The sequence below is a fragment of the Taeniopygia guttata genome, chromosome 1A (genome assembly GCF_048771995.1).
Source record: "Taeniopygia guttata chromosome 1A, bTaeGut7.mat, whole genome shotgun sequence".
Classification (NCBI taxonomy): domain Eukaryota; kingdom Metazoa; phylum Chordata; class Aves; order Passeriformes; family Estrildidae; genus Taeniopygia; species Taeniopygia guttata.
The window spans coordinates 52,963,347-52,985,221 of record NC_133025.1 but is presented as its reverse complement, the minus strand read 5'-3'; the positions used below and the strand labels follow the sequence as shown (position 1 = coordinate 52,985,221).

The following is a 21,875-nucleotide window of genomic DNA, read 5'->3' as shown; positions in this document are numbered from 1 at the left end:
CAAACTTTTAAAATAAGTTCACAGTAGCAGAACCACACACAGACCTAACTACAGCTCAGTATTGCACACATTTACAATGTCACATGTCAGAACTACAGACCTCACAGTCTACCTGTTAAAAAAAGTCTTCCAAAGCAAATACCAACCTGTACAATATCCAAAACCATGCCAGCAGAAACAGTTCCAAACCCTGCTAGCAAAAAAGGTACAAGTATCTGCAGTGCCATAATACTACTCGATTCTTTGTGTTGTTTTCTACTTCTTTCCACAATGATATCCTCATTACTGTCACTAGAGAGAGTGTCATCCTGCAACATGGCATCTGTTTCTGAAGTGCCCATTCCATCACAGTAATCATAACTGGTAAAATCATCGTATTTAGGGCTACAGCTGGATGGGCTGTGTCCATTGCTACCATGAAAGCTTGCTTCTGAGAAGTGATGGTATTCCGTGTGTTGTTCGGACCTAACATTAAAATTGTGTCCTGCTGGTTGCAATCCATCTTGCCAGACACCATTCATCTTTTTGTGTCTTTCCTCTTGGTTTATTTGGTAAACAACGGGAACCATACTTAAAAGCAGTCTCAAAAATTTATCAGACTGAATTGTATTAAGATTTATGGTCCAGTTTACAAAGCCTTCTCTGTCATGGACTTTGCTATTTGTTTTGGAGATGGTAGATCTGCCTTTACAGTTAGTCATAGTGCTACAGAAGTACAGGTTGAAAAGCACTTTGTTCTTCGGATGTCAGCCAAGAAATCTTGCAGGTGAGTCACCGAGTGCCACACTTACACGTGGACCAAAATGTTCCTTTTTTGCAAGCAAAAGTGTTTTTTCATTGCTCTCAAATCTTCAACAATTCCAAAAGCAAGACTGGATCTGCAAAAAAAAAAGTAGAAAGTATATATTTACTTCTAAAATACTTTAACTCTACAGAATACACAAGATATTCGTTTAATTTTTCAGCTCACAATCTTTTCTCTTTTCTGTTTGTCGTGATTTAAGGTGAGGTTGTTTCTACTTTGACATTTCCATCATGGTAGTAAATTAAACCATGATATACTGACAGTCTCAAGTCATTTCCCATTCCCTCCATCAGAAGCCACTTTACCTTCCTTTTCTGTAATCTTCATATCGTGGTAATAATTGTAGCAGTTTACTAGAAGAACAGTTCTAATTTGACTCAAAGCTTTGCTGACTTCGGTATTTATTACAAAACTCCATCAATACAAGTAAATGATTGGCATAAACAGAAAAACAATGGTCAAGGAGACTGCACCAGCATGATGTAGGATAACACAATTCCAAATGACTTTGCAATTATGCAAAGCTGTGAAAACATCTTACAGATTGCAGGAAATGAAAATATTTTAGAGCTAGAGGACTTTTAATCTGCATTTCCTAAGAAACTCAGCCTCCTATGATCGTATTTTTTATGTCGTGATTCCTATACTTCCCTTCCCTCTGTTTCAAAGCTTTTAAGTCATCCAGTATTTCTAGAGCAATTTCAGATAGACTTTATAGGGACTGAAGATGTCAAAACATTTAGCAACTAATACCTTGTAAGAGATCCAAGTTTGTGCCTTTGCTCTTAGGTGTCTTCAAACATTAGCTGGGATAACTCACTCCAGCATGGCCAGAGTCCACTTCAAAATTCCTGCTGCTCACAGAACTACTAGATTTGGGGTTTTTGAGTGAAAAGAAGCAAGATGATTTTGCCTCTACCATTTGCTTTATCCAAAGGATCTCTAACCAAGAAACAAATATTTTTAAAATGACATTGAAATTCATGGCTTGATCTAAAAAGAAGCCAAGTTTTTCAAGAAACAGCAAACTTTTTTCCACAAACAAACCAGGAATTTAAGTAACCAATACTCCTGCAATATCTTTTGCCATTCTGTAGCAGATTGTGCTTCATTGAACCTTTCAGTTTCAGTGCATAAAAAACTCCTAGGCCTCAATTCTGGTTCCATACACTTTAATTAGGAATAACAAAACAACTTTTGCTGCTATCCTGGAGCAGCTTTAACCACAGGTCAAAATGGTGCTCTGTTAAGTGCTACAGAAAGCCAGAATGAGAAGAAGAAATTGAAGGATTTCATTTCACTCCCAGGAAAATGCATTGAGAAAATTTTCTGACAGCTTTAGCAAGGCAGAGTCTGGCTCTCATTGCAGTTTCTCCCATATGTCCTCCAGTCACATCACCAGAGTGCTAGACCAGTGACTCATGGAAATTATTCACTGCTCTGGAACTCTGGCCAAAAATATTTGGGTTAATTATCTGTATCTTTTTTAACAAATGGACTGTTCTCCTTTTAAATTTTTGTATTTTGGTGGGTTTTTTTTAAGAAACAAATACTTTGATAAGATTGTGGCTTCATTTAATATAAGAAAGTATTAACAAATAGAAATAGTGTTTAAAAGGTAAAAAAAAGGGGAACAGAAAAATTATTTGGTCAAGTTCCAAATGGAGGAAGAAACTAGTATGGATGGCTAGCAGTTGAAATAGTACAAAGCAGTTGGGATGACAGCCATTTATGGTTTTCCTACACAAAGACTTAGAATGACAAAATGTGAACTTAGTGACAAATGCTGGAAAATGAGAATTTCAGAAGATAAACTGAAAACCATAGAACCATAAAATTGTTTAGGTTGGAAAAGTATTGTATAATACAATATACAGGAAAGAGTAATTGTTCCTTCAGAGCATACAGAGAGAAGATAACTCATAATAACCCTTCTAAATGTAACTATTTATTATAAATGCCTGTTCCAACAAAAGTTATTTTCTACATGTCATCTGATGCAATATTTTCAGCATAAGTTACAGGATGCTAACAACTGCTGTATTTATCTGGGGTTTTTTTTGTACCTACAGGATTCAGCAAACCTTGTTCTAAGGAACAACAAGAACTTCCCAAGAAGTTTTATCATTGACAAGAAAAATGCCTATGTTGTGTTGTCTAGAAAAGATACAGGAGCTAAAAAAGCAAGCTCTACTCAAGTAAATATGAAGAAAAGGTAGTTAAAATCTCAAAAATATCTTTTCCAGTCTCTGTAGGAAGAGGAGATAAGTGGTTCTGGATTCTTGACACATAGTCTGGAGGTTACAGCAAAAGATAAGTACTTAAAAAAGAGATAGAGACAAAGATCCTTTGAGAAGTCAGGAAGCAGCCTCAGATTTATCATAGGTGTATGAAAGGACACCTTGTCTTTGTCCATATAGGCAAAATAATATGCTATGCCCAAACTCTGAAAATAATAATTCTCTCTTCCTTATTGTTTCCTAAGTATCTACTTTTAACAGTTTCTTCTTTTCCTTCATGTATTTTATAGCACACAACAATTACTGTGTACTACCCACCCCTTTCTCTCAGTCTTGCAAGCATACACAAACAAATAGTTCTGTAAACATAAACAAATAAACCCTGCCATTCACCGAAAATGTGTTCCTGAAAAATGAAACACTTGGCAATTCAAAAGAGAGCAAGCCGATTTTACCCATAAGAGTTAATACAACTGGTGCACACAGCAATTTAAAAAATACACATGGAGACAGTGAACGTGATGGACAGGCAGAAATAAATGCTGTAGAAAATAGGAACACAAAATGGGAGAGATGCTGACGCTTGGAAATGCAAAGCTGCTTTTGAAAAATCTCAGGTACTTCAGCTATGAAACTGAACACCTGATCATCATCATATTTTTCCATCCTTCACCTTTGATTGGCTTGCTTCATCTGAGAAAGATGAAATTACCAAAAAAATTAAACTGTTCAGGAAGAAGCTCAATGAACTCTCTTCACTAGAGATTGCCCAAAGAATTGTCCACATTGTTCCAGACCATCTATAATGCTGTTCTCAATAGCATGGGAAAGAAAAGGCTTCTTTCATACTTCCCCTTGGCTTAAAGAACATCTAGCATTAGCAGGATTAAGGGACTGGATTCTACAGCTAAATTTGATCAGATAGATATTAGACTGCCAACAATTCATTTAAAGCGTGAACACAATAAATCACTGTGACCTTTTAAGAACATTCAAAAAAAGGGGAAGGAGGAAGAATCAAGCATGAAATTACTGCAGAGTAAACATTATGACAGGCTAAAACAAATACTTACCAAAGTTCAGGTCTAGGGAATTTCTGATTTCTTTCAGAGCTTGGCTAACACAACCAAAAGATAACATCTATATAAATAATTTTGAGGGCTTTCATGGGACCCAAAGCTATTCACACCACAGTCTAAACCTGTTTTTCCTAAAAGTTGCCAACATTTTTTGCAGGTGGTCTTTTAAAGCATTAATAATCTCTACACTGCACTTCTAGGCAGTCCACAATAAAATACAATTGTGTAAACTTGCCTGCCTTAGAAATGCCTCTCAGGACAAGAACAAGCCTTGGAAAGGGATTCAGAAAAGTAATATGAAACGCTAACAAAACACTCAACTTTAATATTTTGCCATAATAAGCAAAGATGAAGCTGGATTATTCCTTGGCATGAAAGACTCTTTGTGTCTTCAGAGATGAAACCAGACTTTTCTCACTGAAAGGATGAGAGGTAGCAGGCACAAATTGACACCTAAGAACGTAAGAAAAAGCTGGGGTTTTTTACCATGACAGTGGCTGAACACTGGCTCAAACAAGTTCTGGAGACTCCATCCTTGGTGATATTTGAAACCAAACTGGACATGGCCCCAAGCAACCTGTTCTTCTTGACCCTACACCAAGCAGACATGGCTGAATAGAAAATTTCCTGAGATTCCTTCTGACCTCAGCAATCCTGAGATTCTGTAAAGTTGGGAAAATGAGGTTTTGGTGGCATTCTTTTAAGTTCAGAATACAGGTGATACAGCGATGTGCATGGCCTCTTCTCCACTATTGTGTTGTGTATACAAAGAAGTGTCAGTATGACACTGACACCCTTATCACAGCAATGGCTAATAATTTATATTAGTGTAGTGGGCACATCAGTAGAAAGGGAATGCTGCATCATTATCACCTCAGCATCACAGAGAGTAAACCAGCTGTATTATCATCAACCATTCCAAAGAATCCAGAAACCAATGTGGTACACTGGGCTAAGATTATTTATACCAGATATTGAGTGTAGAGTGGAAAAGATTGTAAAACATGCTGAAAATTAACAAATGTTGCATGCAAGGCAGACATAAGACCATTATATACCATTTTTAAGCATCATGCAGTAAACTGTTTAACACTGTGTTTATTGTATGGCAGTTGCTGGTTAAACTAACAGCAAAAAAAACAAACAAGAGGAAAAAAACAGACTAAAGAACCTGCAGATGCCTTCTCGACAGTAAGGCACTGAAAGACCTGCCACCCTCAAGCTCAGTTTTCAGAAAAGTTTGAGACTGCTGCATTCCACTTCCTGAACACAGCAGCTTTCGATTTGAGAAAAGCAGCTGTGAAAAAAAGACTTCGTTTGACTCTGCACTTTTAAGGCAACTCATCTAGAAAAGACCAAAACAGAGTCAAAGCACAGCAGCAAGGCTGTGAAATGCGGTTGGTTGTAAAATGACCCAAATGGAATACCAGCATGAAAAATACCAGGCAAATCACATCCTTCAGCCCATCAAAAGCAGGTGGGAGAGTATGAAACCTAAGAGTTGATATAGTCCTCTAGATTGTAACCAATAAGTACTTACCAGGATGAATCCTAACTACTCTTTGGGATCCTGATTACAGATCTCTACTGTCATCACCAAGGAGAGATGAATTACCTATTAACTCAGGCATTCGGATACAGACTTCCTATTGCTTTTGTGGATAATATTACACAGGTATTTGAAAAGAAAATGATACACTGTTATTTTTCCTCCTGGAGTATCTACCAGGCATATTGCAGTATTTATGGATCCAGTTTCACAATCTCTTTAGGGCAGTAGATTTAGGGAATGCTGTCAAAACAGGTCATCCTATCTGCTCTCATCTTTCTACCCACATTACTAAACTGGTAAAGTGAGGACAACTAGGCATGTGTTCTAAATTTTGCCTAAACAATTATTTTATTTTATATGATTCACATACTGTAGTGTGGTCTATAACCTAGATTCAAATGTGAGAGAAGAAGACACTCAACTATATCCTGGACAGTGGGCCAGGGGAAGCAGAAATTATAATATTCAGTGAAACTAGAGAAATAGACAGCCACAACCTGAAGTTAACTGAGAATTAATGAGAGAGTAGAAAGTAAAGTAGAATAAATCACAAAAAGCTCCTATGTTTTGGCAGAAAAGTATGGAAAGAGAATAAACGTGCCATCACACATTAATTACACTTAACTACACATTAATTAACATTTGTAAACAAAAAAATAGATGGTTGTTGAAGTCTGTACACATGCTGTTCAGGTGGAGGTTCCATGCTTGTCTAGCAATGCATCTGCGGTGACCATCTGGCACATTTTCATGGGTGCAAAGGTGGGAAGAGAACTGCCTGCACATACGGGTGTAATGAGTGCCAAGGAATAAGGGCTACAGGGAATGTTGGGCAGGTCTTGTGCAGTCACAGAGAAACCGAAGAAAAGGCTCATTGTCCCGACTACCTGGAGCAGTGCATAATAACGCGCACATGATGAAAGGCGCTGCGGGGCTCCGAGGAGCGCAGGGTAGCGGGGCGCGGGGCAGCATCCGCGCTCGGGGCGCAGGACAGCGGCCCGGCCGGCGCCGGGGGCGGCTGCGGGAGAAGGGCGGCGGGAGCGCGAGGGCCCGCAGCACGGGGAGGGCGAGCCCCGCGGCACCCGGGAGCGCCGGCCGGGGCGGGAGGCGGGCGGCACCGAGTGTCCCCCAGCGCTGGGCGCCCCGGGCACCCCGGCATCGGGGCGGGCCGGCGTGGCGCTCGGAGGGCTCCGCCACCGGCCAGGAAACTTTCCCGCCCGCGGCCCCAGCCGCCTCCCCCGGCCCGGGGCGGCAGGTCCCCGGCCCGCTCGGCCCCGCTGCCCTCTCGGGCCGCGCCCTCCCCTCACCTGGGCGAGAGCGGCGGCGGCAGCGCGGCAGGGTCGCGCTCCATCGCTGCGGCGGGGCGGGAGCAGCCGGCGGCGGTGACAGCTCCGCGCTAGGTGAGCGCCGCCGCCACTGGGCAGGCGCGGAAGCGGGCGGCCCCCGCGATGATGTGGCCCGTGATGCGCAGAGCCGCCGCCGCCACCGGCCGCTCCGAGCCGCCGCGCGGCGGGGGAGGGAGGAGCCGAGCGCCGCCGCCCCGCGCCGCCCGTGGGACGGGATGGGATGGGATGCGATGGGGCAAGGTGCCCGTGGTCACTCCCAGCCTGGTCCCCGGGGCGAGCCCCCACTGCGACACCCGCCGGCGTCCCCTTCCCGCTGCGCCCTGCCAGCCCCTCGGCGGTGGCGGGGGGCGAAGCTCCATCCCCGCCTCGCTGGTGCCCCGCAGCCGCGGAGACAAAGCGCTGGGGAGTGGGGCGCCAGGGCGCTCCCCGGGCAGCGCCTTTGCTTCTGCTCGCAGAAGCTTTCTTGGCCGTAGCACAGGAGTCGCCGTTTTGTACTGACTCCTGACTGCCAGCTACCAGGACATTGTCGCTCTTTCCTGCCAATTGGCAAAAAGCAGCTTCCTCAGGAATCCAATTTTGTAAAGTGTTTGGGTTAGTTGGAATATTCTTGTTCTTGCCCAACTGGACTGTACACCCTGCAAACAGCATGTAAGTCTGCGAGTTCCTCCCTTGACATCAGCTGCCTCTGTTTAAATAAGCATAGAGCCAAGACCTTCCCGGACTCCTGTTTTGCAAAACACTTAATATTAACACTTTATATTAATACATTAAAACAGTAAAACCAGCTAAATTTGTGCATTTATTATCAGTACTAGTATTAGTCCTCAATTGTTGCTTGACACTTTGAAGTGGTGAGGATGCCTTAACTGGAAGGTGAAAGGGAAGAAAGGAGGAAGAGGATGAAAAGAGAAGATTTAATGATGGTGACAGCAGCCAAGCCCACAGCATCCCTTTTCCTGTCTGCAGAGAGAAAAAAAGACAACACGGGCAAGTCACCAGGTGTCTGCCATAAACTGGAGCTAGCTGTGGTGGGGAAATGTATTTGCAAGACTGGGGCCAAAACATTCTGCACTACCAGAGTGAAACACAGGGTCGGCTCGAACACTCACTCAATACCAGCTTAAATGAATGAAGCAGCCCAAACCTCGGAGCTAATAATTCAGTTGTCTCAAGCCGGTATTTACTGGGGATTTGGGCTGCAGATACTGGAGCTTCCCTACCCTAGTAGCAACCCAATATATCCATGGGCTGTGTGAGCTCAGGTGTTATTACACAGCATGGATACTTAGCTGGCTACCCTACAAATCAGATAAAGATCACGTCTGCCGTTGCTGCCAACAGGTGAGACTGTAAACCTGAGGTTTGGGAATAGCACCTGAGGGTGCTGTTTCTGGCTTTTCTAATTGCTTGTCTGGTTATTTTGGGCAATCACTTCATCACTCCCTGCTAGAGGTTCCTTGACAGCATTATGCCCCGCCCTCCATGGAAATCACACAATAGCCATGGACGAAATACATTGTTTGAGGTTCACACACAGTTATTTTGGATTGTGTTCAAATTCAGAAAGACTCACTTTTGAGGCCCAAGGCAAAAAAAACCTCAGCCCTCAAGATTTTTCAGTCATTGAAGCTAGTAAGGGGATTTTTCTGGGAAGTGGGAATTCTGGAGTGCAGTTGGGAAGAAAGGTGCAGGTAGCAAATTCAGTGGAATGCACCTGGCACAGTGGGTGGGCTGGGGAAGTGACAGAGGACACTTGTGTGGGACAGTCTGTCAGGAAAACAGCAGGGTGGTCTCTTGCTTGAGGCCTTGCAGAGGTTTGCTTCTTACTCATGTTAATTCCAAGATACTGGGATCTGGGTGTTTTGGTTTTTTCCTGTGTTCTTTGCAATGAGGGTCTATAAACACCACTTACCTGATTACTATTTATTCTCATTTTCATATTGGACTTCCTATCTTGTTTCTTATAAACCATTCAATTTTCTTTTTGCAGTTTTCACATTGTCTAGATATGCAAGGACAGAAACTGCAGAAGAAATCCTGAATTAACAGACTGGACAGTGTCAGTTGAACTTGGTGGTTGTTTAAGTTTGTTTTCTAAAGGATGATTACAACTCCCTCAGGCTCTGGCATTTAACTTTAAGTTCATTTATCAAATTCTGAAAATGAAAATGGGAGAGTTTTGAGAGATAAGCAGCTACTGGCAGGCATTCAAATGATGCTACCTGTGGCAAGCACATTTCTCGCCCTCTCAGGATTTTTCATAGAGGTGCACAGAGAGAAATGAAAGAGAAAACAATTTCTATTTCTGCTCCTTGTTTTTCCTACGTGGAATGTGTTTGGAGAATTGTTTTCCTGGAGTGAGTGCTTGATTGGATTCTGGTGAGGATTGTTTGAGCCTGATGGCCAATCCAATCCACCTGTGTCTGGACACTCAAGAGAGGGTCACCAGTTGTGGGAGAGTTAGAGTCAGAGAAAGTAGTGTGTAGTTTTAGTATTCTCCTTTTATATAGCATATTAATGTATTTTAGCATAGTTATAATAAAGAAATAATTCAGCCTTCTGAATTGAGTCGGACATCGTCATGTCTTCCCATTGGGTTCACCTGCATTTACAATAGCTACCTGCTGGCAGCTTGGTTCCACAGGTTCTTAATGGTGATGGGATGGACTTTTTGTTCTGAATCAGTCAGGTTGGAAGGGAAAATAGTGGATCATTTGCTACAACCTCCCTGTTTAAGCAGCGTTGTCCTTGAGCACTTTACACAGAACTGTGTCCAAACAGTTTTTGAATATCTCCAGTGTGGGAGACTCCACAACATCTCTGGGCAATGTGTAGTAGGTGCGTGGTCACTTGCACAGTAAAGAAGTTCTTCCTCATGTTCAGGTGGAACTTGCTGTGCATCAGTTTCTGCCTCTTGTCCTGTTGCTTGGTACCACCAAGAAGAGCCTGGCTCCATCCTCTTGTCCTCGCCCTTTACATACTGAGGTTCATTGCCGAATCTCCCCTCAACCGCCTCTCCTGAGGCCTCCAGCAGCCTCAGCCTTTCCTGCTCCTCCCGCCCGCCAGGGGGCGCGCCGCCGCCGAGCGCGCGGGCCGCTCCACTTCCGCGCGGGCGGGCGCATGGCGGGGCCCGGCGGCGCGGCGGCCCCGGCGGCCCGGGAGCTGCTGGACCTGCGGCCCCGGCCAGGTGAGTCCGGCACCGGCACGGCGGGTCCGGCACCGCTTGCAGCCAGCGCGGGCTCGGCTCGGCCAGGCTGCCCGAGCCAGGGGCTCGTCGTGCCGCCCGTGACCCGCTGGTGATTGCGTCCCGCGTGTACTGAAGGGCTGCCCTCCAGGGAGGGGTAATGCGGAGTAGATCAGCGGGGCTGAGCTATGGGTAGTCCTAAGGACGTTTCTATGAGACCAGAGGAAAAAGTTAAATAGACAGAGCGCTGAGCTTTGATGAATGATAACGGCCGGATGGCTCCGCTGGCCGTCAAAAGGATAATGAGGATCATTAATGCCGAATTCCTGGCATCGTTTGGGTTTTCCGGCGCTGCTGCTGCCCACAGTTAGCGGAGGTCACTGGCACCGGGATTTAAATCCGTGCGACTGGCACGCCTCAGCTCCCACCTCACCGAGCCTCGCAGAGGGGAACTAGGGGCTGTTTTTCTATACGTTTTAACTTTAGCTTAATTAAATTGTCTCAAAAACAGCTTAAGGAACTTCAGCTTAAACTCAAGAAGTGTGTGAGAGGTGACCTGCAGGGTGAGACCCCTTACCTGTGTAGCCCAGTTTTTCTTCCAAGAGCAGCAAAAGCAGATGGTAATTACGGAAAACTTGTCAGCTTAAGCAGTTCAATACTCGTTTGCTTGTTTGCAGGGCTGGAAGACATTTTGCTGATTAATTCAAAATGTAGCAGCAAGAAGGCCACAACTTTACAGACTATTAAGGTGCCAAGGAGCAATGGTAAGTAAGGAGGAGTTGAGCCTGGAAGTGGTCAAGTGGTAGGTAACATTTGTGACACAGCTTTGCTTTGGTGCTTTCCTTTAAAAGGTAAAGAGAGAAGCTTTTGGGTTCAGTTTCTAGAAGTAGTAGGTCCTCCTCCCATTACAGTTCCATGTCCACTGGTGAGTCACGTAAATGCTGCTGCTGCAAAATTAGATTTTGCAATGCTAGGCATTACAGCTGTTGAGTTTTAGGGACAGATGGTTCTTTCCAAGTATGGAGTTGTAGCTTGGGCTTCATATCTCTTTTAGAAGTAATTTCTCAGTATGATATATTTGTTGTATAAAAGCATTTAATTTAAAAAGGACTCCTGTTTTATGTTTTGTGATTGAGCTGAAATTTTAGAAGATTGTTAGATCAAATTCTTTATTGGATAAAAATCTCTACAAAGATGACAGTGTTTCAAAGATAGCTTATTCTTGTTAGGCTTTGTGGTGCTCACCTGAAACAGTACCTCTTCTTAAAGAAAGAAAACTAGTGCTTGACTCATCTGCATGTGTGGAGCAGTATTTGAAGAAATTCTGGAGGTGAAAATATTGTCTTTCTCCATGGAAGGGTTATGAGTGTGAATCTCATAATTCCATTGATTACCTTAAAATTCTTGTGAAGTCCCACTGAGCTGTAGAGGATGAGTGCTTTATACTTCAGCCTGGAGTTTCCATCTTTCTCCCACTGTCTTAATTTCAGAGCTTCTTTTGTTAATTATGTTAACCTTTCACTGGTCTATCATGGCATCTGCTACGGCCAATTTTTCCATCTTCTTTGAGACCTTCAGTCTATACTTAATTATTGTCGATAGTTAGAAATTACAGTTGAAACAGAATCTGTTATAAAGGCTCATATCTGAGGTATAAATGTGAACACTAATGAGCATCTCTTTGACTTATATATATATATTTATATATAAATATATATATATCTGTGATAATTGTTTCTTTTCAGTTTTGGACCGAGTGCGGAGCTTTTTACCACAGATGGCCCAGGCAAATGATGAGCTCAAAAGAAAAATGGTAACAGCACCTGCTCACGAGTTTGATATTGAACATCTAGACAGTGAAACAGAAAAAGTTATAGAAATGGTAAATATGGTTTTTTTATTATTTTAATGTAAATGTAGATGGGATTAAAATAACTCTCTGATCTTAGAATGAGTAATATGATAGATAAAGTGAAGTCTTGACCATTTTCTTTACCATTGTCTTTGATCTTCTAATTCAAAACACAGATATAACAAACATGCTTATTTGGTTGAAATTTACATCCTGGTTTTCGTACTTGCAGAATTTAATCACTGGGGATAAAGTAGTTTAAGAACGGAATAAGACATGCTGTTGAATCTACAACTCTGAATCAAAAGTCACAAATTGTATTTTAAATGTCTCCTAGGTGATTACGTTTAGAAACTGGACAATATAAAGCACAACAGAAGGCTTTAGAGTAAGAGTAATAACTGGCTTTCAGCTCTGCTCTGTTGGTATTTTTAGGAATGACTAGATCTTGGATTTAGAAGAGTTGTTAGTGTTGTTGTGATCCTTTGTTGCTGGAATTTGTCTATTTATTTGCAGTCACTTTAATATTTTATTTCTGGTTTTAACTGAAGTGCTGCAGGCATATGCTTATATAAGAAAACTTTATTTTGAAGGCGATATATGTGCATGACCCAGCCAAATCCATTCTGGCTAGGCAGGCCTCAAAATTTATGGCTCTGTATATGGATATATAAAATGTCTTAAAAAAATATCCTGGTGGTTTAAACTGCTTGTTATTTTAGAGTAGTTGTAGTGCCCTGAATACTACTACATTATAAGATATAAACTATATTTATATATATATATATATCTACATGTGTTTGTATGTTTGTCATGAGCCCTTATACACTAAATGATTTAATTTGAATTTTTTTACTGAAAAGTAGTTTTGATGCCTGCTGCTTGTCAGTGTAAATACCTGATTTAGATAATCTGAATTCAGCTATTGACTCAGTTCTTTCTTTGAAAGTGATATGAATATGGTCTTAGATTTCCTGTAGGCCAGTAATATTTAGGAATCTCTTAATATTTGTAAAATCCTAGGAAACCCCAAAGGTCTTTTTGTTGTGGTTGTTATTTTCTCATGGTAGCAGGCTGTTTAATGTATTCACCTTGTTTTACTCCAGTGATAGAAGTGCTGTAGTGTGTGCATATATATATATATATATATATATATATATATATATGTAGTATATATAATGTGCTAACCAAGATTTTTTGTTTCAGAATGTGGCTGTAGTTGAACTGAGTGATTCTGACACAGATGAAGAGTTGCTGACTTCAGAAGATGACTCAGAATCTGATGAAGATGACTCTGTAACTGATGAAGTGACAGTAGACAACATTAAGTTTCCTAAACAAAAGGGAGAAAAGGGCAAAATAGAAATTTTGGACAGCAAAGCAAATGAGTAAATCCATTTTATTTTACTTTAAAAATCCCCAAACCAACCAAATCATGTTTTCTCACTTTGAAGAGTTGGCCCTTAAAACCACTTTGTTTCCCAGTGTAGCATCTCTCGTGATCCTGTGAAATGCTATAGTTTACGTGGTAGAGAATTCAGGATCCACTCATGGCTGGGGAAGGCTGGATTTCTGAAGAATTAAGTTCAATTTGATTCATCAAATAACAGGAAAATGGGCTTCAGAGTAGTTTACAGCAAGAAAACAGCTAGAGTAAGGGGCACTTGAAAGATAAACATTCTTGTTCTGTTGCTTTGTTGAAGACTGTTTTTATAGGAAGATAGAAGTTTTTGCTTCAAGGGTAAGAAAGAGTTAATTAGGAAAAAAACTTTGTTTTCGTATTCCATGTCCTGTGAGGTGTTATGTACACTCTCTTCACTATTAAACATGATCTTTCAGTACCCCAGAGGTATGTCTACATTGCATTCATGCTGGACACCAGAGCCATGGCTGAGCTCATTTCTAGCTGAGCCAGCCTGGGTAAGGACAGCCATGAGCAGAGTTCAGCAAAGGGTGACTCAGTCCTTACCCTGTGTGCCTGCACTGGGCTCCACAGCAGCGGGGGAGCTTACAGGCTCCTCTGGGAAACCTTCCTGGCTGCAGTGCAAACATCTCCATACTAAAAGGATCAAGGCTGTCCCTGCGGGCTTGTGATGGCTTTAAGCTACGCTTTGCATCGCCCAAATTCCCTGCCCCGTTTCCAATTACCATTTTGTTAACGGTCACTGACAGAAGGATGAAAAGGTGAATTTTCAGCTGGCCTGTACTTAAGTTGCCTAGACACAATTGTGGAACCAGAGTCAGTGAAAGTGTGTCCCATTTATACTTACCTCGATCAAGTACAATGGTTTGTTTGGACTACTACATTTACTTCATATATCAGTTTGCATTTCAGAAATATCTGTCATGCTCCTGGATGTCATTGTTTCTTAAAGGAACTTTGTATTTTCTACACCATTAAAGTAAAATTTTCTATACTGTATTTGCTCAAATATTAAACTGAATGTCATGGCTTGAAAGCTGCATTTATGTACAGAATTTATTTTGAAACCTGTACCTAAAGTTCTAGTTTTAATACCTGCTTGTGTAGTATTTGTGGTAAAAATAACAAGGATTCTAGTCTTTCTTTTACAATGTGGCTTAAATATAAGATGGAGACATGATTTACTGATTAAACCATGGAATATTTTAGTGAAGGGGAAGGAGGAGGATCAAAGAATCAGACTACTACCTTTAATAGCAGCCCACAGATAAATGAAGCTTTGGGTGTTTTTGCATTCTAAGAGCAAGGAGTCTTAACAGGCTTAGTTAAATAAGGTCTCAATCTATAGAAAATTTCTTCCAAACTGAAAAAAGTTTGAAAGCCGACATCTGACCTTGGTCATTTAACAAGGGATTTTCCCAGAGATTACAAAGAACCCAAAATTGTGAAATACATTGTAATAATCATACAGTATGAAACAGTGATTACAGTCCATGTGCACAGACACAAAATGTGATTTTAATCCATTAATGTAACCACCTTTCAAATTGCAGGCAGATCACACATTCTGTATCAACAAAAAGGTAGAAAATATTTTCAGTAACTTTAGCTTGATATGCATAGTTTAACACCAATATTGAACTCTGTATGTACTATACAAAGATCATAGTAAGTGCACTTCCTTGCATTGATTTACTTCTTATGGCACGAAGGTTTTCTGTACTGCTGAAAAGTCACCATAGCAGAGTGTTTAACTGCTACCATAAAACCTGAACTGGTTTATAGCAAAAATGGCATAATGAGTATATTTTAGTTCAACTTTGGAAGCCTAATGACTAAGGATTTAAAATGATCATGTAAACATTATGTCACAGAAATATGAAGCAGGTGTGTGAGAACTTATTCTTCAGTTCTATGTTAAAAAAAGAAACTGAACCATATTCGTGGAGGGTTTTGGTGGGGGGGGAGGATGGGGGGAAATTGTGCTACCAACTGTTGCTGCTACATAATTTAAATAACTTCAGGGTGATTTCCGAAAGCCATTGTCTGTCAGACTAAAATCTGGACCTAATTTATAGAAACTTATCCATGGAATGAGTATTTTAATTGGCTTTTTTTTGGTTGTAGCACTGCAGACAGCATATCCTAGGTGTGGTATCGAGCGCTTCGTGTACTCAACAAAATTCAAATTCTGTTGAAAGTCTGCTTCCCAAGTGGAGCTGTTACTTTAATATTCCACAGTGATGGCTTTGGTTCTGAGATATTCATGAAGAGCTTCTTCACCTGTACAAGCACAATATTCACCTGTTAGAACAGCAGCTAAATGAATTTTGTCAGATCGTAACTATAATTCAGAAAAAATTTGAAACACTGTGGCCAATATTTGAGTCCTTAAGGAACAATGAAAACTAATTACCTTCCCACTGTGATTTACAGACCTGGTTTGAGTAGAGGCCAGACCCAACAGACATGGAAGAAAAAGGAACTGGAATTTAACAAGCAGCTCCCCAAGCAGCAGCAGTCTTTAGATGGCCACTGGGGGCTCATAGCTGAATTTATGAACTTTCCTTCTCCTCTATTAAAGGTCATAGGTAGAGAAGCTGTGTGAAAATCAGTAATTTTTTTCCCCTGACATCATCACTCATTTTGGTTTCAGGAAATGTCTTTGGAGATTGCAAAAGCAAAAATCTGTTCTGTGAATGAAATTAGGTTTTCTTTTTTCCTCCGTCATGAAGCTTGATCTGTCAAGACTTGCAAAGCTTCTTTGACAGAGTGGACTTCACTTTTCTAAAAAGTTGTTTTGAAAAGAAAATATTTTTTAATGCATCTTTTTCTGTGGCTGTTGGCAAATTTTGGTGACATTTTAAGGTATAAAAAAATTTTCCCATTCTCTTACTTAGAGGAGAAACCTAAATTAGCATTCTCTCTGAGGGAAAGAGTATCTTGGGCAATACCATTATTATTTGATAGCCTTTTGTAGCCTGTACAGAGCTCTGCAAAAGCTGTAATTTATTTGTCTGCTCTCAGAACAGTTGGAGAGGAATATTTTTGTGTTATTTAGCAAATGTACAGCACAGGCTGAATGGGAGGTATTGAAATGGGAATATTTAGTGAAAGAGAGGAATTGGGTTACTGTATTATAATTCTTTCATTGATTAGGACTCTGAGACAAGAAGTGAGGGAAGGAGACAACTTACCTAAATCTTTCCCAAAGCCAGACAACTTAAATCCACCAAATGGCGCTGCCACATCAGTTTTGTTGTAAGTGTTAATAAAAACTGTCCCAGCTTCTAGCTTTTCACTGATGTAGAGAGCTTTGTTTATGTCTTTTGTGAAAACTCCTGAAGCTAAGCCATATTCTGTGGCATTTGCCCGTCGCAATACTCCATCGACATCTCTGTGGGGGAAAGAAATTATTTAATTGCAACTAGGTAAAATAAGAAGTGTTAGCAACCTTCCACCTTCAGTGTCATTGAAGCAACTTTTCACATGGCCTTTCTTCTCCAGTGAGCTTTTTTAAAGATGACTTATTAAGGACAAATCTGTGTGTCAATCTGACAGATCCACGGCAATTCACACCTTTGCTTCAAGCTTGTGAAGCTCATAACCTCACTTTTCAAAGGTTAATGTCTACACTGAGAAATGCCATGGGAATTGTTGCTACTGTACAACTTGGGAATTAGAGCAATACAAAAATGCCTGTAAAGCAGAGCATGGCAGCAGATGACTAATCAGTTTGCTAAAATTTTGTCCAGCTTTACAAGTTAATGCAGAATAAAAGCTGGAACTTAAACTGCTATCAAGACAACTTTTCAAACCATTTCCATAGTACTATTTTCCATCTGCATCTTATCTCCATACAGCTTCAAAAATTAATAGTAGTTTAAAACTTTAAAAAATTCAATGCAGTCCCTTAAGACTGCAGAATTTATGGATGTGAAGTGTTATCTACATGGCTGGTTCTTAACTTTATTATCAAACTGCAGAAGATGAAACCTGATGGAAATATTTATGTGAAGTTTCTATGTAGGGTTTTAATCTTATCTGTATGTTAAATAATTCTTATGATCTGGAATGAAAAGTATTAGAAATTACAGTTTACAAAATATACAGAGGAACTTCCATTTGCAACAGTTATGTGCCAATGTTACACAATACACAACACTGCAGTTTTCTGTAACAGGAAAAATAAGTCATTCCACTGGGAAAAATATGCATTTTGTTATTTGATCAAGCTGTTGCAATTACCACACAAACTTCACTAAAACATTTCACTGAAAACTGCTAGGTATTCAAATTGGTCTAAGGAGAGTTAACAAAATGCTGTGTGAGCTGTCACTTCTTCACTTAGGGTGAAAATGGGAAAAATCAAGTCTCTAACAGTAACCAGAGGAGAACATACCCATTTTTAAATTTAGAGATGACCATCACAGGACCAAAGGATTCTTCCTGGGCAATATACATATGGTCTTCAACATCTGTGAATACAGTGGGTTCCATGAAGAAACCTAAAGAGAAGATAGAGCAGCATTTGAGTATGGTAAAAGTGCATAAGGGTTTGCTGTTGTCAGGTCATTTCTGTCCCATGCTTTGAGGTCATAAATAACTTGAAACAGAAAACAGATATGAATGAAGTATGAATGGAAATGCATGCACTTCAAGAGAAATAGCAGACCAAAGGGTAAAAGAATGGCCCGTGTTGATCAGTGACATGTACTGCTCCCTGCCAGGCCAGAAGGTCTGCGTGCCACAGCCCAGGTGACTCCTGGAGGGAAGACCCTGTACTCTGACAGCAGGAGAACAAGGTTACAGCAAGTCACAGAGGCCACTGCTTTTCTTGCTATCCAACAAGAAGATAGATTGTAAGATCTAAATAAAGATCTCATAACTTTTGCTTTATCTGCACAGCTTCTCATCATATGAGATTTGAAAGCTCTGTGGTATCATGGGCTTACCTGGTACTGTTCCCACGATACTGCAGCTTCACAAAATACAGCTGAGACAATCGTGGCAGCTCTTGCATAAAGTGTAAAAGTTCTAAATATCTCTGGAAAGTGTTTTACCTGGTCTATGTACTTGTCTTCCTCCATACACTAGAGTGGCTCCTTCTTTTACTCCAGTTTCACAGTATTGCAGCAGCTTTTCCAAATGTGCCTTGTGATTTTGTGGACCATGATCTGTAGATCTATCAAGTGGGTCACCAATTTTCATCTTTTTTATTTCTTCAACCTATGGGTTACCCAATTAAAATGAAGTTACATAACACAACAATATTGTTAAAGTGACCAGAAATTTGGAATGCTGCATTTTTGGTGCTATGAAGATTGAATCTAAGAAAATACTGGATTTTTAGATAAAATCATTCTCCCTTTTTAAAATGAAGCTTTGTCTTTTGTTCATAATCTCTAATTACTTCTGAAAGTTTTTAATGCTTTTTTTTATGTGTGCATTCTCTTCTGCTATTAAGATAAGCATGTAAAATGTTAACTTTTACCAGTGGTAAATTACTTAAGACGGTGATTTCCTGTTCTTAAGCAAAATAAATGAATTCTCCAGTGGCACAGGATGGTGACAATTGCATTTTTAATAGAGACCTTTGTATTATTCTAGCTGTGCTTCCAATATTCCTTTTTTTGACTTTACAGAAGCCTTCTTCAATCACATTGACCTGAGTTGAGTAATTATTTGTAATCTTATTTTCCTAGTCAAATATGAACTATCACTGAATGTACAATATCTATTTAACTGTCACTTATCTGTGCATTACTGGTGCAAATATCTCCCTTCAATGATTCCTTTTAACTGTGTAAGAGGTTCCTGAGAAGTAGCACTGTCTATCATAAGCAATAATGAGAAATTAAGCAACTGAAAATAAGAAACATAAGTGTCTATAAAGCTAGCATATCCTTCTGCCACAGTAAAACATATGCTTAAACTTTAGTCCTTGAATATCTTACCACTTTTCTAACAAACTCATCATGAATTGATTCTTCCACAAACAGCCTGCCAGCTGCAATGCAGTTTTCTCCTTTGTTGAAATACACCGCTCCCATACCCTGATCAGGAAAAAACCATAAATATTTATATGCATTTTTTTCAGTCTCCATTCTGTTCCCTAAGGTTGCATGCAGTGTTTGTGACCCCAGAAGTTTAATACTTTATGTTAAAGGATATCACCAAATCTTATTTATGAACTTTGAACACAATATGGCTGGTAGGGAAGGTGAATTATTATGATTGATAATTGATGAATGATTGATCAATTGATGAATTAAAAGCTGTATGGTAATAGGGAGCTCAATTCTTTGTTTTCTTGTAATTTTTAATGTATATTTCTTGGGGCAGAATGAATAGTTAAATTGTGCTGACATAAAGAAATATCTGAGTCTGTTTTCTAACAGATCTCAAAGTTTTTCATGCAAGGGATCCCTAGTATTTTTGTGGCAAGTCAAGAATATTGCAGTACTGTGAGGATGTACCACAAAGGCTTTGAACAAATTTTACTTCAAAGTAACATTACCATTTTTACGGCTCTGTCAAGTTCACAGTCACTGAATATGATCAATGGTGATTTTCCACCAAGTTCCAGAGAAACTTTCTTCAGGTTAGTAGCTGCACTGTAAAAAATAAAAATAGTGATATGAATCCAAAATAGTAATTTTAAATATCTTTTTCTGTTATTTCCTTTGAATCATAAGTAGTGAAAATGTATAAACCTCTATTGTCCAGTAATTACTTGGTAGAATTCTACATAGTGGTAAACAACCATATGTAGTTATGCTTTTTCATTACTGCTGCATGCACAATATATCCAGTAAGATACTTCAGAACCAGACCAAGCAGGGTTTATTTATGATTCTTCTGCTGAGAGTACCTCTTCATGATCTGTTTACCAGTTGGTGTTGAACCAGTGAATCCAACTTTGCGAACATCTGGATGTTCAGAGAGGTGCTGTCCCACTAAACCACCTATCAGGGCGAGGAAAGCAGAGTAACTGGATGGTACATGGACAATTTTTACTATTCCAGCAGCAGCACTGTAACACAGAAGGAGCTCACACCACAAATCAAATACAGTATCACATCCCTATTTATGTTTGCAGCTTTCTTACAATGAAATGAACATGTTTGTCTGTAATACATTATTTCTCAGAGTGTTTGTGTCAATTGTGTGTGCTTGTAAAGGGTGTAGGCTGACAGCTCCTACCACTAACTAAAGGCAGGTTTTTCCAATTCTCTTCTGGAAACACGTGAAATTGCTGCATGAAAAGATGCAAGCCTAGTACCTGTGAACAGGCCTATGTAATAATTTTCAAAAAGGTGAAGAACTTCACTAGTTTTAACATGACCTCTCCCAGAAAAATGATGAGTTCAAGCTTTACCTGAACCTGGCAGAATATTTATAACGCCCTTAGGAAATCCAGCTTTAGCTGAGAGTTCTGCAAACTTCAAGGAAGTCAGAGGTGTGACCTAAGTAGAAACATTTAGATTAGGCCTCCTGTTTTACTTAAATGCATGGTGATAGCTTTTACATTCAATACATCTTAGTTTTGATACAATATTCACCTTCTTACAGTATTGGCAAATTAGAACTGATGACTTCTTATGGAAAATAATTATTGAAAATAAGATTAGTGCCGGAGCAGAATAGGAGTCAAACAATACTTTGTATCACCATGGTAATTTGTATTATTCTAAATGCACTTTCAAATATGCACAAACACAGTCAGCCTATGACAGATCAACCTATGGGTGAAATCTGCTACATGGCCTAAATCACTCTGCCTGAACAGGGGCATCTGGGCCATCTGTGTATTTCTTTTTGCTCCTACCTGAGCTGGTTTGAGTACGAGGGTGTTGCCTGCAGCCAAGCACGCTGCGCTCTTCCATGCAAGCATCATCAGTGGGTAATTCCAGGGGATAATAATTGCACAGACACTTCAGGTAGGGAAAAACAGGGAAAGATTATATATTTGAGGGCAGCTTTTCCATGGCTTTTCTGCATGTCAAGTCTGTCATTAAGAAGAAAAAGCAATACTCACCCAATTGGCTCTTTCTTGGTGAATGTTAGATTATGGTTTGGCCGGGCCTGATTAATTGGAATTGTAGCACCCTAAAAGACAGAGGAGGGACAAATCTTCATATTGATTTATAATTTTTATTACAAATATATTTGCCATGTAAATATGTTTCAGAAAGCTACACAGTAGGCTTCAAAACCACAAGCATTTTTGCATCAGGGAAGGGGGCACAGATGCTTCTACTGTATGATTTCCTGCTGTGGATATTGTAATCAACTCCTGATTGTCAGCTGGGTGAAATAACAGCATAGATGAAAAAAAATTATGGGAGAACACAAAGTGAGAGTCTGATGAACAAAAAAAAAAAAAAAAGC

The 21,875-nt window shown here is 40.2% G+C and overlaps 3 protein-coding genes across 4 annotated transcripts in view; 1 reads left to right on the top strand and 2 right to left on the bottom strand.

The window, feature by feature from the left end:
- SLC41A2 (solute carrier family 41 member 2) overlaps positions 1-7,124 on the bottom strand; it is a 43,416-nt gene extending 36,292 nt beyond the window's left edge. Inside the window, exons 1-2 of the mRNA XM_030263169.4 lie at positions 6,984-7,124; positions 147-878 (exon numbers count right to left, since the gene is read on the bottom strand). Of these exons, the coding sequence (XP_030119029.4) occupies positions 147-701 (555 nt within the window). The 5' untranslated portion in view covers positions 702-878; positions 6,984-7,124. The remainder of the gene's footprint in view (positions 1-146; positions 879-6,983) is intronic.
- A 2,954-nt stretch (positions 7,125-10,078) lies between these two features.
- NOPCHAP1 (NOP protein chaperone 1) lies at positions 10,079-14,517 on the top strand. Its single transcript, XM_030263168.4, has 4 exons — positions 10,079-10,209; positions 10,884-10,970; positions 11,952-12,088; positions 13,265-14,517. The coding sequence occupies exons 1-4, from the start codon at positions 10,143-10,145 to the stop codon at positions 13,448-13,450; spliced, it is 477 nt and encodes a 158-aa protein (XP_030119028.4). The 5' UTR covers positions 10,079-10,142; the 3' UTR covers positions 13,451-14,517.
- ALDH1L2 (aldehyde dehydrogenase 1 family member L2) overlaps positions 13,439-21,875 on the bottom strand; it is a 30,543-nt gene continuing 22,106 nt past the window's right edge. Inside the window, exons 14-23 of one of the 2 annotated variants that reach the window (XM_030263167.4) lie at positions 21,523-21,593; positions 21,313-21,418; positions 20,863-20,950; positions 20,356-20,449; positions 20,002-20,098; positions 19,439-19,537; positions 18,545-18,710; positions 17,884-17,989; positions 16,679-16,878; positions 13,439-15,764 (exon numbers count right to left, since the gene is read on the bottom strand). In XM_030263167.4, coding sequence (XP_030119027.4) covers positions 15,709-15,764; positions 16,679-16,878; positions 17,884-17,989; positions 18,545-18,710; positions 19,439-19,537; positions 20,002-20,098; positions 20,356-20,449; positions 20,863-20,950; positions 21,313-21,418; positions 21,523-21,593 — 1,083 coding nt within the window. In that variant the 3' untranslated portion in view covers positions 13,439-15,708. The remainder of the gene's footprint in view (positions 15,765-16,678; positions 16,879-17,883; positions 17,990-18,544; positions 18,711-19,438; positions 19,538-20,001; positions 20,099-20,355; positions 20,450-20,862; positions 20,951-21,312; positions 21,419-21,522; positions 21,594-21,875) is intronic. The other variant, XM_072923465.1, reaches the window with a different exon arrangement.

Coding starts and splice junctions, on each gene's coding strand:
- NOPCHAP1 (XM_030263168.4), top strand. CDS start 10,143: ATGGCGGGGCCCGGCGGCGCGGCGGCCCCGGCGGCCCGGGAGCTGCTG. Junction 10,210..10,883: donor GGACCTGCGGCCCCGGCCAG/GTGAGTCCGGCA, acceptor GCTTGTTTGCAG/GGCTGGAAGACATTTTGCTG. Junction 10,971..11,951: donor TAAGGTGCCAAGGAGCAATG/GTAAGTAAGGAG, acceptor GTTTCTTTTCAG/TTTTGGACCGAGTGCGGAGC.